Source organism: Cyprinodon tularosa, unplaced genomic scaffold (genome assembly GCF_016077235.1).
Source record: "Cyprinodon tularosa strain WSP-4 unplaced genomic scaffold, ASM1607723v1 ctg331, whole genome shotgun sequence".
Taxonomy (NCBI): domain Eukaryota; kingdom Metazoa; phylum Chordata; class Actinopteri; order Cyprinodontiformes; family Cyprinodontidae; genus Cyprinodon; species Cyprinodon tularosa.
Genome location: NW_024039043.1, coordinates 376,247 through 393,723, shown reverse-complemented (window position 1 = coordinate 393,723; position 17,477 = coordinate 376,247). Strand labels below are relative to the sequence as shown.

Genomic DNA, 17,477 nt, shown 5'->3' with positions numbered 1-17,477 from the left:
TGGTTGTGCTTTTTTTTTTTCAGAACTAAACAAGAACCGCAGGAAGCTTTTCGAGCCACCCATCAGGTCCTCCTTCTTGGAAGGGGGAGCTAGCGGCCGACTTTCCCGCCAGTTTCATGCAGACATGGCTAGTGTCAGCGGCCGATGGTAGACGTCGTTTCCCCGGAAACCATCCGTAAAGACTGTGTTTTTCATTGGTGCACAAGTTCCTGCAGTTGTGTACTCCTACTTCATTCTTGTAAACTTTTGCGTTAATATGCAAAACGAAGTCTGTTTTTTTTTATTTTGTTTTTTTAAGCCATAGTTTTACCTGAAGTGCCAACTAAAAATAAGGGATTTTTTCAGTGTTAACTCCTTACAGCAACTCTATCTAAAGCATTCCTAAAGGGATGCTAACAGTATGGTTCAAAAGAAGGGTACTGTCCAGTATTTGTCTCCAGGTTTTTCATAAAGGGAACAGGCAGAATGATTAGTATAATCCTTTTACCGATTGATACTACCTGCATTCGTATTATGCGATTGTATCAGTGATATGCACTTTATTACTAGATTTTTGCCTGTCGGAGCCTTACTCTTTACAATGAAGGAATATAATCTATAGTTTGTTTGTTTTTTTCTATAGAATGAAAGCACAGATGCATTTTGTACCAAAAAATAAATGCAAGGAAGCACTTAGCCAGTGAGATTAAGACTCCTCCAAATGAAGTAGGTCTCCACACCCAAGCAGTGACTCCGTCTGCTTTAAAGAACTAGTTTTGATTCATGAAGCAAGGTTCTGTTAAGAATCTTTAAGCAACTGATATATGACATTCAGAAGATGATTTACGATCTTGGTTTACTATAAATCGAGATGATAGGTCTTGTAGCTGAAGCTTGTTACACCGTTATCATATTTGCATACGATGGCTGATTACGCTGAAGCCTAATAGGAAATGAATGATAGGAAATGAATGCTGAAGGCGGTGCGCCATTTATAATCTTCCCACGTACTGAGAGCAGAAAAAAAATGTAAGGCATTTCAGGTTCGAGTAAACGCGTGATATAAAAGTAAAGCACTGTTAAAATGAATAAAGTTGCATTTGCCTGATCTGCTACGATAATCTTCCTTTTATATCAGTTACTCTAAAAAGATGCCACATGTTCCTTTATCAGTACATGTTTGACACTTGATGATTATTGGTGGCTCCATAACCACCCGATGCAGACATAGCGATTGGTTGAAGTTTTCTAAAATCATTTTACTTCTGTTTGTTCTCAATCACTTTCAGACCAGTTGTTAGCTTTAGCCCTCAACACCAACTGCTCACAACCTTGCTTCTTAAATTCTTAAAGCAAAATAAACCAAAGAAAATAACAGTGGCCTTTAACCTCTAGCTGTCCGTAGTGTGTCGGAAGGAATCCTTTTTGTCTGTTTATATCAAGGCGAAGCTCTTTTGTATTCTTTCATTATGATTTAATGTTATTATTACTAGTTTAGGCAAATGAGTGGAATGTTTGTTGTTAATCAGTTTACATATGTATTTTTATATTTTTGTGACGAGTTTTATTGATTTTAATGTGTTTTTGCATTTATTGTATCTTATAATTTTTTTTCTGCCCTTAAATCTGTGGAGCCATAATATGGCTGTGCCATTACCCAGCAGCAGAGACATGAGGCGGTCAAACTAAGCCTTAAAAGCCCTGATTGTCTCATAGTGCATGTCTCATCCATTATTTGTGATGCCCTTTAAATCTCTACTCGCTATTACTTGTATCCAGAATTTGAGGTACTCTACTCAACACTTGCGTGCCATTTTATTTTACAACAGGGCAAAGCTGTGCATTTGTAGCACTAAGTGCCTATATACGAAAGTTTTTTTTCAGCAAGGAGAAATTTTAATACTTAGGTATGACTTTCCTTGTCCAGATTGAACTTGTATCAGACAAAAAAAAAAATGCATTAGCAGCAATGCTTGTCTAGTGTGAGACTTTCTGCAGACACAAATATGGAGAGAGAAATATCGCCAAAAGGTCTGAGATTTAAGAGAAAAACAAAGAAAAATGTGGATTTTTCTACTATCAGACGTTTAATCTAATATCCAACAAACCTTGTTAAGCAGGCTTCAGTGAAGTAACAGGATTCTAAAAGCATTAATGTTTATAATTGGAGCCTTTGCTTGTTCTGTATTCGTCTTGGACATTTCTGGCATGTGTTTTCAAAAGGAGGAACATAATTTCCCAGCAGATCATTAACGGATGAGTGAAATATTTTTTTCTTTTTTTTTTATGGTATTCTTAAACCATTTCTGATTTAATCTAGAAACTATCTGCTAATATCCTGAGCGTTTCCAAGTGCAATGAGTTGGCTCGTTGTAAAGTAAATTTTTGTTCATATTTGCAGTGCATTCATTCTAAAAGGGAAGAATGAGAAGAGCATTGTTTGAACAAAGAGTGTATAAAATCCCTGATTCATATTATTTTTATAAATTTCATAAAAAAACAAAAGCTAAAGGGAATCACTTTTCAAATCTGATTTCAGTTGTTTTTCGTGTGGCTTTGCTGAATAATATTCTGACATGGGTGCTAATGCAGACCAGGTACATCAGTCTATTTTATTTCAATTCTTTTTGAAGTCTTAAAATATGAAGAGTTTGGGATCCTGTTTTCTGAGAGGAAACCATGGTTTGTTTTACCTCCACACATCATGTTACTTAGATCTGGAGTTCTTGAGCACCCCACCCCTCAGCAGTGCTGCGACGCGTGTTCCTGCTCTGGCAGACATTTGTTTTCTCCCTTCTCATACTTCAGAAGGACAGCAGGGTTTAGAAAATTATCCATGTTTGGCCTTGCAGGTCAAAAAAATATTTAACAAGTTCAAATTTACCACCACCTTGTTAAACCTTTGTCCTCAGTTCTATTTTCTCGATTATGTCTTAGAGTTATACTATTGTTCTTTGCAAGATGGTGTATTTGCAGGACCTTTATACTGCAGTTGAATGGTACATTTATAGTAAATGTAAACCACTACACAAATTATGGTTTAATGTTTTTGTTTTTTGTTTTGTTTTTTATATTCAGCTGTTATTTTTTTTTTAATACAGGTACAATTATTTTCAATGTTCCAGGAATTAAACGGTGTGTGAAACATTTCCATAAGGCTAAAGTTCTGTTCACGTACCATCTGTTGATACTGATGTTATTCTAACTGTACGGTAGCACATATATAAGCAGAAAACATCTGGCAGAAAAAAAAAAAAGTTTGCTCAAAGATTCAAATATGAAGGAAATAAAGTTATGTAAAAACATGTGTGGGACTTTTCATTTTACCAAAGAAAAAAAAAATATTATCAATAGTATGTTCAGTTTTACGGAATTAGATATGCTATTTATCTTAAATATTGTTTTTGAAAAAATGAATAAATCCAACCATTCCTAAGATTTACAGTCCTTTTAAATAGATACAAGAAAAAAAAATGCTTGAGTAATTGTAGTAATTGAATTCTACCTATATAGCATATACTAAATTCATCTCTGTGTGTGCTGCACACTGCTGATCAGCAGTACAAAGGTAACAACAAAATAAAGATAAATTGATTCATTAAATGCTATTTTAAATATCCAACCAGTGTTTTTAAGGTTCACTTTCTTAAATGTACAATGTAAAAGCTGCTAGCAATAAGAAAGTCACCTTTAAGGTGGCTGACCAATCAGATGGAGCTAATCAGTGCAACTAATCAAACAGCCCATAGCCACTAACTCTATGTTGGAAAAGAGACAATTGAAAACAAACACCAGAGAACTAAAGCTCCATGAAGTATCAAACAATAATATATAAATGATATAAAATTACATTATAGGATAAAAAAATATACATTTTAGCAGCATTTTGGTTTTTATTTTGTTATAGATTTGAGCAGATGGACGGATGGATACACTGATATACAGCAAAGATTAATAAAATTCTTGAAAACAGTAATACTTTTAATTAAATATTTTCCCAGTGGCCGTTTTTTTATTTTTTTTTGTCCTACTCAGCTTTGAAATGGTAAGTAGTACAATGCAGGACAGTAAAATTCTCATTTGATATCATAAAGAGATATATAATGTGTCTTTTTTACAGCATTTGTAAAAGACAAGGTCTCCATGGTGTTAACAGCTGTGTAGTTATATTGAAAAACTCAAGAGGGCAGTGTTATCATTAAACAAGTAGGAATTCAGCTTATAAGTCTTATAAATAATGTGTCGTGTGTATCTCTATTTTTGATGTTAATGTAATTTCTTTTAAACATCAGCTCTCCTCTTATGAGAATGTTGTGTAGAACAAACTGACTTTCTGTGATTCTAATGACACTTTCAATAAGACTTTAGTTTAAAATGTTTTTTTTTTTTTATAAAAGCAGAATGAAATGTTTTATTGTTTTTTCTTTTATTCAGTTTCACAGTGTAGCCTTTTCTAGCAACATATTATTGTTCATGTGGCACAGAGAGACATGGTGTGTGTCCCATCCAGGCCCTCAGCAGAAACAGGTGGTGCTTCTGAACCCTGTTCTGTGGGATGCCAGTGACTCACCCATTCTCTCCTCCCCCTCATTAATTAAAACAGGTGCTCGGCCAAGGGAAAAACACAGAACGCCTTCATGTTTGTGTAACACCACAGCACAGAATAAGATGTAAATACTGGTCTGTAAAAGCTAAGGAGCCCAGCGTTAATGTGTGGGAGGGATGCTAGGAAAACATTCATTATGGTGTCTTTGCCAATTCTCTATGTGATAAACAGACCAAAAGCCCTTTAAATATAGTTTATTTAGAAGATATGTTAAGTTTTTGGAACAAAGATTTAACCTTGTGAAATATTTTTATCACACCAGAGAAATGCTAAATAATCAGAGATTAAATATTTAATCATCTGGTTTAAGGCAGTGACATGAACTGGCAATCTATCTGAGAGCTTTGCATGACTAATTCTAATTTCATGTTCTACTTTAAGAGGCAGAGAGTGAATGACAGACTTTTTTAAAGGACTTTTTGAACAAGTTGTCTTCATTTGAAGTCCTGCATAGTCTGCAGAATGGCATATTGGTCTCTAGGGCAGCTTCCCTCTGCAGGGAAGGTGTAAATGACCCGCTGTGACTTGGACACAACCTGGTCGTGGTTGGCTTGATTCCACTGGACAATATGCTCACAGTCTGTAATATGTTGTTTTGTTCCCCTCTGAAGATCGCTGTAGAATATTCCAGAAAGTTAGGGCTGTTTATTGTCAAATGCTTCACTTAAAACATTTTATGTTGTTATTTATTTGGACTGAATCAGCAGATCTATATTAAAAATAACAAATTGACTTAGACAAACTTTATTGTCATTTTGTACACACAGGGTGAATACAAAATGAAGTTTGGTTTTGTACAGCTCTCAAGACATTTCAGTTTCTTAAAATGCAGCAGTGAACAAATGTAAACATGAGACCGAGATATGATTTATAGTTTTGCCAACATCCTCCTCATCCTCTGCAGAAAGCACATGCGCTTTAGTGCTCTTTTGACCAGTGAGGTGGTGTTTACAGTCCAGGTGAGGTTGTCTGTTACGTGCACCCCCAGGAATTTGGTGCTGCTGACCACCTCCACAGCAAAGGTGTTGATGAGCAGTGGAGCGTGGTTAGGCTGATTCTTCTTGAAGTCGATGATGACCTCCTTCGTTTTCTCCACATTAAGGATTAGGTTGTTAAATTGATAGTGCATGCAAGCGTAATTGAAAAGAGGCAGAATTATCTATAGTTTTATTTCTCATAAAATAACAAAAAATATCTGGGCTGGTATCCACAAGGAATCCTAAGATTAGAATAAAATGCCAGGGATGCCATTTCATGAAAAATCTTTAACTGCTATGAGTAGTGCATTGGACTTTCAGTGAGTCTTAAGCAGCAAGGTCGTAGGAGAGAGACAAAGGAAAAGTAATCTCCATACTATTAAAACAATGAATTAATAAGATGCGTCTCTCTTGATCATGCAGTGACACTTTTGTGGTTGACCTAATAAGGGCTAAGCTTACTTTCCCTCCAGTGAAGTAAATGTGGACATTATCCTGTTGAGGAAAATGTTATAGTTTTAGCATTAGAACAGATTACACTTCAAAAATGATCTAGAAACAAGTAAAAGTTTCATAAATTAAGTGTATATATCTTTAATTTAAGTAGATAAATAAGATGATTTGCCAATTAAATGTGTATTTTACTCTTAAAATAAGAAAAGTAGATAATATACACTTGAAATAAGACAATACAATTTTTTTCTTATTTTATATGTACATTTTCTGGTTCCAATGGCAAGGTTTCTAACTTTCCTCCTCAATTCAAGAATAATTCATTTATTTTTATAAGAAATTACTTATTTGTTTGTTTTGCAGTATAAAGGTGTACCTTTGTTAAGGTCAGGTTAAGGAGTTAATATAATAAAGAAAAACATTAATTAAAAATTTGGAAACAATATAGCAAAAAATATTTTGACAGACAATAAAATGTTTTTAAAAAAATTTCAGAAGGAACAAATCTGAAAGAGATATACATAAGTATGCGCTATAGACAATAGGTCTGTAATTGAAAAATTATATACATTAAACAAAGATGTAAATGAGGTATATAAAGAGCTAATATGCTGCGTGGTACATGAAGATAATACAGTAGCCATAGCCTATATGGCAATCTTAAAACATCGCAATCACACGCCAGCATTTCACACATTCTAGACTGGTGCATTAAAGCAGAAAGAAAAACATTTTGATCTGTACACCAATGCAGTTTTTTTTTTTTTTTTTTTTTGAGTTATGGCACTAGTGGCTCTTTTTTCTTAACAGTAGGCTGACAGGAAAGGGGGCATGAGAGAGGGGGAGAGACATGGGACAAAGGACCACGGGTCGGATTCAAACCCAGGTTGGCCACTTCGAGGAACAAGGCCTCCGCACATGGGTCAGCACACTAACCACTGCGCCACCTGCATGCCCCTATGCATGGCTGAGTCTCCCACCTTTGTTTACAAAGCTATCCTGAGATCAAACTTTTCTTTCAACATACCTATTTTCTTCTCCATTACACCAATTAGTTTTCTCCACATGTCTTTGTTCTTTTTTATGTTGGTCGGTTTGCTAAATCTAAGTGCTTTATACAAAGAGGATAAAAGTTAAATGCTGACAGGCTAGTTCACGATAAAATCCTTTAGATAAACTGGTTAGGTAAACTGGTAAAATGACAACTATGGTAAGTAAGCAGAATTAGAAAATGTCATGATGGGTTCCTAAAGTTAGCCCACATGCAGAACACCACTCAGAGGCAGGGTAAAAGTTAACCAGTTTGTTGACAAAATGGAACCAGAGAGAAAAACAAAGGGGATTCTCAGCAGGGGAGAATCCAACGGTCTGAGGAAACTCAGAGAGAGTAAACTAATGGGGATTTTCAGCAGGGGAAAATCCAGCGGTCTGGTGAACTGGAACCGGAAACTATAAAGGGGTTCTTGGTTGATCCTTGGGTTCAGTTTGTGGGGGTATTGTCCGGATATGATTGTACTTGTTGGAGGGCGGACAGGCAAACTAGTGATGGGTCCAGAGGAGCAGTGGAGCAGACTGTAACAGGATTTTCCATATGAAGGTTTCCCCTTGCTCAGATTGAGACTAATGTTTTCCTTCCAAGGGAGGAGAAGGACCAGGCTTATCCAGCGGATCAGGAGGGTTTCCCAATACTGGCAAACACTCTGGCGTCGAGGTGGTGACAGTCCGCTGCTCAAATACTCCTCTGGTGATGGGAGCCGCAGGTGTGGGAGGAAAACCGGAAGCCGAAGGGGCACCATCTAGTGGTGGAAGGAGAAACTAAAGGAAAACACAAAAACAATCCCCACAAACAGAAACCCTAACAGAAAAAACTAAATACTAAGGAAACATTTTGATGCTTTGAGGAGTTTTTATAGTGTGGCTAAGTTTTATCATTATGACACACATTTCTTGATCTTCTTAAGCATACAAATATGTTTATTATCTATGAAGTGTAGGTGAGTGCTGACTCCTCCAGTTCATGGGTCAGTATTTTTAGCCCATCTTATGAAGTAGCTCTCAGTCTTGAAAAGGTTGGTGACCCCTAGTTTAGACTACTATCTTAGCAAAAAGTGAAGAAGCAGTGGATATATTTAACTTTTTCTACAAAACCCTCAATACATGATATTTTGACCTCCTTATAATTGCTAGTAATTCAGATTGAGGGCTACAGGATGGTGCAGTTTGTAGCACTGTTGCCTTGCAGCAAGAAGGTCCTTAGTTTGAATCCTGGCCTGGGGTCGTTTTGCATGGAGTTTGCATGTTCTCCCTGTGCATGCATGAGTTCTCTTCAGCTCCCCCCCACAGTTCAAAACATAACTATTAGGTTAATTGGTGACTCTAAACTGTCCTTAGATGTAAGTGTCATGCTTGGTTGTGTTTCTCTATGATGGACTGCCAATCTGACCTTAATTTACCCGCCCATAGTCTGTTGAAGATAGGCTGCAGCCCAGTGACTCTAATGTACAAGTCATTGAACATGGACGGATGGATTAGATTCATGATTATTAATGTATTTAATTATGCCAGGAAATTGACATTTATTATATATAAATAGGAAAAATAAACTATATGATTGCCATTTATAGACGCATTTTAAAGATTGTATTTGGTTAAAAGGAATTTTGATCAGAAGCTATAGTGCTAGATCCATTTTGAATTTCCCCTTTGAAAAGCAAATTATTTTTTTATTCTTTGATAGTAATTAACATGCATGACACTGTTTTTAGATTTTTTTTTCACATAGATAAATGAAATTTTTAATTATGATTAAGTTTAAAATCCCTGAAATACAATTTCTCAATTTTGCATGTCAGGATTATTAACTAATTTGATTGAAATACCTGCTGGGATTTTTAAGCTGTACAGTTTGCAAACATGCATAAAATACCTGTAAAAAAAGGTCAAAGGGGAAGAATTAAACCCTAAAGTGTAATCTAATGTATTTAATCCATTAGTGTTCTTGGTGTCTATGTATTAAAGCTGTTTCCTGCTGTTTTTGTTTATCATGCATATTTCATTTGCATTTTGCTATAGTAACATTTCATTTCCTTACATAATTTTCATCAGCAAACATTTTTTTTATGTTAAACAGATCCTTCAGGCTCTTCCCACATTGAGCATCAAATAGAATTTATTTTTGTAATAAGCTTTCCAGTTCTGGATTTCATTTTTCTCCACTGATTAAAATGAGTGGCCCTCCTGTGCATTGGCTTCATTTTATGACCATGTTTCATTTAAATTTCATATAAATGAATAAAGTGCAGATAAAGTGGAACATAATTGAAGAGCCAAGATTGCTCATCAAAGTTCTCAATCAAAAGGGAGCCGAGCTCATTCTCCACATTGCAAATCAATGACATGCTTCATTTAGTGTCCCAAAAAAGCCAGATAAATGTGTTTGTCTCATTGAACCCTGGAGACTTTGTATTGTTTTCTCCCTGTGAAAAATGTTGTGCCCTGTACTCAGTATATTGCCTTTTAACCCATCTCCTGTTTCAAGATTGATATGTAGTGACCGCACCGTGTGTATGGGAGCACACAGATGAGGAATGAGCTAAAAAAGCTATCAATCAAAGATAAAGGTTTTTAAATGACACACATTTCAGAGGATCGAAGCATCAAAAACCAGGGTTGTTTTTCTTGAAACTTGGTGCAATGCTAGATAATCACATAATGTACCTATACATAGATGAAATGGCTACCAGGACTCTGACAATTTAGGAATAGCAAGACGAGGATAGAGATCAAGACAACAGATTATTTATTTATTTACTGCAAAATCTGCCTATAGTGAAATATATTCCCATGAGAAAGTTTTTTTTTTTTTTTCAAACAAGGAAACAAAAAATAAAACAATACTGCAACAACAATTTACTAGTTTTTGTCAAAACAATCAAACATGTGGCAACTCTTCATCCAGGATCCTTTCTGGGGTCCTGAACAGCATACATCATGACATAAAGCCATTCAGTAACTGCATTAATTCAATTTGTGAGGGAAAATATGTTTTTAAATTATGTCTTTAGATAAAAGATGTTAAAAAATATTGTTTGCAGATTTTAAAATAAATTAGTTAGCTCCATCCTCAGCTAATAAGCATATTATATTCAATAGTGTAAATTTGACTCAACTTATTAATGAACCTGCTAGAATAACTTCTTAGTCTAAATCTCTTCTTGACTTGATTTTACTCATTCATCCTGACAGATTGGATTCTGGTATTTTTTATCATCTACTGTCACTGGAACATAAAAATGTTCATCAAACTAAATCATTTAATCTTAATAATTTATTTGATAGCCTGTTACATACCAAGTGGAATAGACTGAAATCCATACCTTTTATCAATGATGCATGGAACTATTCTTATAATGAAATTCTGATAGTTATTAACCTACATCTGGGACAGTGATCAAGGTCATAGGGTAGCCTCTTACCCGGATAAACTTTGAACTGCTGTGGCTTTTTAACTGGAAAGATAATTTATGGAGAACATATCACCTAACAAAAGATCTTGATGACCTTGAACTATATAAACAGCTTGGAAATATTTGTAGTACACACAGTAGCCATGCCAAATCAAACTATTATTATTTATTTTTGTTTTGTTTTTTTAAGTTTCAATAATCCTAGACATTTCCAATAAAACACAACTATGTATTAGGTAATTCTGATAGTGCTGTTACTAAAATGTTTATCAATAATACCTTTATTTCTGATCCAATGATAATTGCAAATGCCCTTCTCTCATTCGCCTGAAGTACCCTTTTCACCTAGCTTTACCTTGTTCTCTGAAACCTTGCCTTTTGCTCTAGTTCTGATAGTATTTGGCTAAATTTATTAAATATACATCTCATGTTCTTTTTTTTAAGCCAATCTTTTGAGTTCATATGTATTGTACTTGTAAAATACATTTTCAATGGAAGGAGCTAGGAGGATTCAGCATAGTCAACGTCTTTAAAAAAAACATTCTTTTAATTAATTATCTGAATATTTATTGGATATTAATCTCTTATGACAAATTCTTGATGAAAATTGATTTCTTTTTAGGTCGAGATTGAAACTATCTTGTTTGCACTGACTGTAATATTGAACTTTAAGCAGATGATGTCATTACTAACTGTTTCAAATCCAGTATTACTGAAGTTCAGCACTCTGTTCAACGTGACTTTGACACAGTTTAGGTCTAGCTCCAAGCCCATAAGAAGATTCTTGGTGAAACCAAACTATGCTACTACAAGAAAACCTCAATATCAGACAGAAGTTTCATCTTACATATTTGAAAGATTCGTCAGTTGTTCCAGTTTAGCAGTTTAAATATTTAGGCATCTGGCTAGGCCTTTCATATTTTTGTAGCCTCAAATATAATCTGTTACAAAAAAAAATACATTTTTTTTTTCAACTCTTTATTTAGTCTTTTTTATAATACAAAAACAAAAGAAAAAACAAAAAACGAGCTGGGGGGAGCATACATTACCATATTTTCCAAAGTTTTTTTTTTGTTTTTTTTCCTCTTATGGTTGGGTTTTGACCTTGAACATAGACCACTTCTGCCATTTTTTCTCAAAGTCTCCTTCTTTAAGGCTCAGACGAAAAGTCAAATTTTCCATGGCGTATAGTTCGTCTACAATATTCAGCCATTGTCCATGCCCAGGTGGGTCACTTTTCAACCAATTCCTTGTCAATGCCTTTTTGGCAGCAATCAGTAATATTTTGCAGAGGTAAATGTCTTTTTTTCCAATGACTTAGATTTAGATTTTATATATGGGGTGATAAAAAAACGAATTAGATTTTTCCATCCAAATTCTCGCCATCTTCTTGAGCTGGTTGAAGATTGTTGTGTTTTACACATGGAGGACCAGTCACTCCCAGTTAATGTAATGTTGAATTCTCGTTCCCACTTTTTTTTTAACATAGAATGAATTTCTGCCATCGCATTTTTGGAGACTATTGTACAACTTTGATACAATTTTTCAGGGAGTTCCTCCATATGCACGTGTCAAGAGTATAATCACCTCACTAATTCCTTCTGATAGGTCCCTGTTCACCTCTTTGTCGTAAAAGTGACGCAATTGTAGGTAGCGATATAGGTCTCTGTTTTCAAGATTGAATTCTTCTTTAACTTTTTCAAATGATTTAAATATTTTCCCTTCAGTGAGTGTACATATTGCCGTAATTCCCCTCTCCATCCACCTGATAAATGTATCATCTGACCCACTGGGGCCAAAACTGGGCATTTGAGATGGCCATATTAATAATTTACTATCACCTTCAATTTTGTTTTTCTTAATGACCTCATACCATGTTTTCAAAGTTTCGCCCAGGATAGTTCCCTCCTCTTTACTATCTGTTAAGATTTTACACCCCAATTTTGCTGGAGGTGGTATTTGACCAAGATTGAATTCGATTTGCTTCCACTTTGCACTATATGTTGGAGAACACCAATAAACAACGTATCTCAGTTGGGCTGCCCAGTAGTATTTTTTAAGGTCAGGTAAAGCGAGTCCTCCTTTTTCCTTTTCTAACTGGAGTGTTCTGAGTCTTACCCTAGGTTTAATACCCGCCCAGATAAATCTAGATAACACCTTGTTCCATGTGGAAAATTGGGTTTCTGGGATCCTTATGGGGAGGGAGAGGAAGACATATAATAATCTAGGCAGCAAATTAATTTTTATCACCTCTATTCTTGTGCTAAAATCTAAAGCCAACATTGACCAACGTGTTACATCTTTCTGAATTTGATCACTTAGAATACCATAGTTTGACTCATGTAGGTCTTTTAGATGTTGGGTGATATTCACACCTAAGTATTTTATTGATTTTGTGTCCCATTTTAGTTTATAATTACACCTCATATTACTGCTAGGTGTATAATTCAAACATAGTACCTGAGTCTTTTTAATATTGAACTTCATCAGTCAGTTGATTGTTTTACTTTCCCAGTGAGAAAAATAATTGTAACACTGTTATTTATTCCTATTTTTGATTACTTTGATAATTTATCAAAATACTACGTCTATTGATCTCCAACAAGTAAATGTTGTTTATAAGAGTTTGTGCATTTTTATTCTTTAACGCCCTTTCAGAAACTCTCCACTGTCTGTTGTACCAGCATCTGTTCTGGTTTTCTCCATCTTCCAGAATATAATTTCATTGGTTATCATTTATATTTAAATGTATTAGTCTTAGCTATTCTGGTCATTTAAAACAAAAGCTCCTCTTATAATTTTAGACATGCAAATCAAATGTTTGTTTGTTGTTGTGAATATCAAACAGGAACATTTTCATTGAAATATAAAGCACCTTGTAATTGGAGCATTCTTCCATCCCTTCTCGACTCAATAACTCTTGTTTATGTATTTAAGAAGGCCCTTTCTCAACATATTAAAAATGTTTGTAACTGTTTTAGCCTTTTTTGTATCTTTTATAACCTTTTTATTGTGTTTAACTTTAACAGAATCTTTATGAGAGCTTTGTGTGTTTAAAACATCCTGTGATTGGTTGTGTGAGGGGCCATTAGTGAGGTTTTACTTGTAGTTTTTTTAACCTTTCTATTTGAATAAAGAAAAATAATAATAAGTATATTTTTTGATAATGGGAAAATATTAGTTTAAGGACAGTGGCAAAGGTTTTTTTTTTTTATCTATCTTGTTTTCCTTAATACTAGTATTGAGGTGCTGACAGTAGCTTGTTGTTTCTGAGGATACTGACACTGAGATAGTAAAACCAGAGTCATCTGCATATAAAGTTATGATGGTTTAAGAAAGTCGATCATCAAGGGCTGCTTTCCCAGCTGCTTCTCAGCTTCAGCACAGCTGATTCTAATAATTACAGCTATGCTGAACCTTGTAAACCTTTAAAACCTTCAGGAACAACTTTGGACATGCCTGGTTTAAGAAGACTGCTGGATATGCCTACAACATCAATGCTGCTACTGACTGCAATGACCAGAGGCACATATATTTGTGGAATATAAGTGGCTGTATATGTTTCTGTTTAGATTTTAGGTTAAGAATAGCATTACTGGGGTCCTAAGCATTGGAGTTGTAAGATGCCTCCTTTCTGCAGGTAATAATTCCGTCTCAATTTGGGACAGATATTCTATCTTGCCAAAAAAATGTTTCCCAGTGAATTGAGTTTCAAACACTCTCATGGTACTTTAAGAAATGTATCAAATGTATTTGGAAAAAGTTTTGTCTGTCAAAAGGCTTCAGTGGAATTTCCAATGAAAAATTTAGTCGGTCATTAGGAGGTTAACATTTCATTATAGCTAAAGATGTTTATTCTGGCTAATAAGTCAGAACTGTAAAATGTAATCGATTCAATCGATTATTTAGAAATCCATTATGTGATTTTGAAACCCTTTAGAAGTGCAACAGATTTAGTAGCAAGATCTGTTTAACAAAAGACCAAAATAATAATTGAAATGACCACCAATCTATGATAGAATGGAAACCTGTCCAGGGTGTACCCCGCTTCTCTCCCGTAGACAGCTGGAGACAGGCACCGGCACCCCTCGTGACCCCAGTAGGGATAAGCGTGAGGGAAAATGGATGGATGGATGACCATCAATTATTATTTTACTATACTATGGTATCAAATATTTACCATATCATTGTTTTATATATAGAATTAAAAAAAAATCAGGACATACATACAAACAAAACAAGTAGAAAAAAACAAGTAGAAACAAGGATATATCTCTCATCTGGATCGGCCACCAAAAACCTGTATATGAATGCAGGTCAGTTTTTGCAAAAAGATAGTATTTTAAAAATCAACGCTTAAAATGCGACATGACCTCCACACCTTCACAGCACTGTCTGATGTTATCATGTAACACTGTTACCGTGCATCTAATGCTTTTCCTTATGCATTTGATTTTCTTTCCTCTGTTTTTTTAGGATTTTTGTAAGGCAATTTAATGTACATTGAGTATGCATAGATCAACATGAATTTACTAAATAAAAGAAAATATATCTGCTCTGGTTTGATCTTTTTTAATAATTTTCCTAATTGGCCAATATATTTTTCCTCCTTTCTCCCTGCTAGTAGTCCATCTGCCCAAGTGTATTTACATCATGTGGCCTTTAAGCACAGTAGAGTGAACAAATCAGAGCGGACAGACAAAACGCAACACACTGGGAGACAAAAGAAGATCCATAACAGCAGAATATAGAAAAGAAATTAGGGGGAAAATCGTATTTGAGAAATAACAACGCTAAATGCTGTGAAAGACGTAAAAGAAAAGATTGAGATTGCTGGGGAATAAGGGTCAGGGGTTGGACTTGTCCTGGTGTGAGTTACACAGGACACTGAGCCGCCATCCTTCTTGTCCTGCAGCTCTGCTGGAAACACTGATGTTAACACAGGATGACTCTTGCTGAAGGGAACATGGGTGGGTGGAGAGAGAGCTGGCTGACGGGAAGGATGGATTGAGGTGGGCTAGAACAGAATCCTCCAGATCGGTTGGTTCTATCCTCCTGCTGCTTCTGTACCAAAAATGCACTGCAGGCATCCAAAGATATTAAGGCGGTTGGAAGGCTGAGTTGAAAAGAAAAGAGATCAAGGTGATGACAAAAACGCTGTACTAAAACATATAAGAATTTATTTTGAATACAGCATAATTTTTCTGTTTGGTCTGAATCTAATAGGCAACATCATCCCCTCAGATGTCCATTGGCTGTGATGGGATCTTCAGAATGCCACTGACCTTCACTTTTAATGAATTTTATTTCCCAGACCGGAAATTTGAGCTAGATGTAGCAATACCCAGATGAAATCTGAACTGCAGTTGAATGCCATGGTGATTACGAGCTTAAAAGGAATTTAATTCGCCTGCCTGAAATAAGGCCATTTCTTAATCCTCCAAACCCTATGAAAATGTTCGCCAGCTACTTTACAGTGGAATGAGTAGAAATGAGAAAATGGTATAAGGCTTTACTTTTTGATGGTCTTTACTTGAGATGACAATACCATCTTAATATGTCCCATCAAATGAGATTAAGTCCCTCCCTCCTAAAAAGAACCCATGCCCTCATTATGCAGTTATTCCCTCATTGGCATTTCCAGCAGAAGATCGAAGGCACAGCTGCAGAATGTGCTGTCTGCTGAATAGATAACCACTTTGTGGCTTTGACACAGAGAGAAGCCGTAACAAATAGAAAGCGACACTGCATCACTTTGGTGATGCTCTGTAGTGGATGGAGACAAAACCACTTTAGGGAAAGTGTGAACAACAGTGATTCTAGTACAATAAGCACTTCTCATTGGTAAAATGATGACCAGAGGTTTCTGAAACCTGTTTAACCACAAAATGTACGGTCCCTGATCTATGTTCTGAATTTGCCTTCCTCCCTGGTGCGGAAAAAACTAATTAAGTCAGGTTAATACAATTATTTTGTCTTAAAATGTTTTTAATCAGGTTTTCACATTTTGTGGCCTTAAAAAAACATAATTGATTAAGATGTTAACAAATTGACCAGTAGAACAAAATTTGAATGTTTGAATAACAATGATAAAGGATTGGTTTGATTCATCTATGTCATCAAATGAAAAGAAAATACTTACAATAGTGTTATTTCATTTCTGTTTAAATCCATTTGCTATGTAAAGTCTTTAGAAGTTTCTTGGAAAGCATTAGTAAAAAAACACTGCAGGCAGGTCCGGAATTTTCATAATCTTGGAGCTGATGACTGGCTTATTTACTTACTACTTTTGTTCACACATCTGATTCTGCCTTATTTCTCATTACTGTTCATCTGATCCACCTGCTCCTGCTTCTATTTAACCAGTCATCAGCGGCAGATTATTCCCGAGCCAGTGGGGAGAGAGTGCCAGCCTTACCTTAGTGTTTCTGATTTCCTGTTCTGCCTCTCAAACACTTAGCCCTCCTGTTCCTGTGTGGTCTGTTTTAACCTGCCTGTTTCCGGTCATCAGGCGTGATTATTCTTGAGCCAGTGGTGAGAGTGTTTCAGTGTTACCTTAGTGTTTCTGGTTATCTGATCCTGACCTATTCTGTTTATCAACCCCTGAACCTGCCTGTTCCCATCTGATCTGTTTACCTGACCTGTCAGCTGGGCGGCTGGAATCAACCACGTTCTCTTGGCACAGGCTGAGCTATTAAACCAGGTTAGTGACTCACGTTCATGATCTTCTTCTACCAGATTTTCGTGGTCGCTAACCTGTGCTTCTCTCCTGCAGAGGCTCTGCCCTAGATGTCCTAGCTGCTGCATCTGAAGATCCGTTTTATAATAAACACTTTTGAGTAATCTGTCTGTCTGTCTACCTTGAATACTGGGTCCCATTCTGAGTCCTGACAGGGATAAAGTCGTGTATAAGTAAGAAGAAAGGGTTGGGTTGTATAACTACACTGAAAAAAAAACTCATAACATTTACTTAAATATATATATATATATATGTAA

General features: G+C 35.6%; 1 protein-coding gene across 1 annotated transcript in view; it reads left to right on the top strand.

Moving 5' to 3' along the window:
* Nucleotides 1-1,325, top strand: part of LOC119789100 (protein bicaudal C homolog 1-like) — an 87,363-nt gene extending 86,038 nt beyond the window's left edge. Inside the window, exon 21 of the mRNA XM_038293871.1 lies at nucleotides 24-1,325. Within this exon, the coding sequence (XP_038149799.1) occupies nucleotides 24-151 (128 nt within the window). The 3' untranslated portion in view covers nucleotides 152-1,325. The remainder of the gene's footprint in view (nucleotides 1-23) is intronic.
* Nucleotides 1,326-17,477: the final 16,152 nt, after the last annotated feature.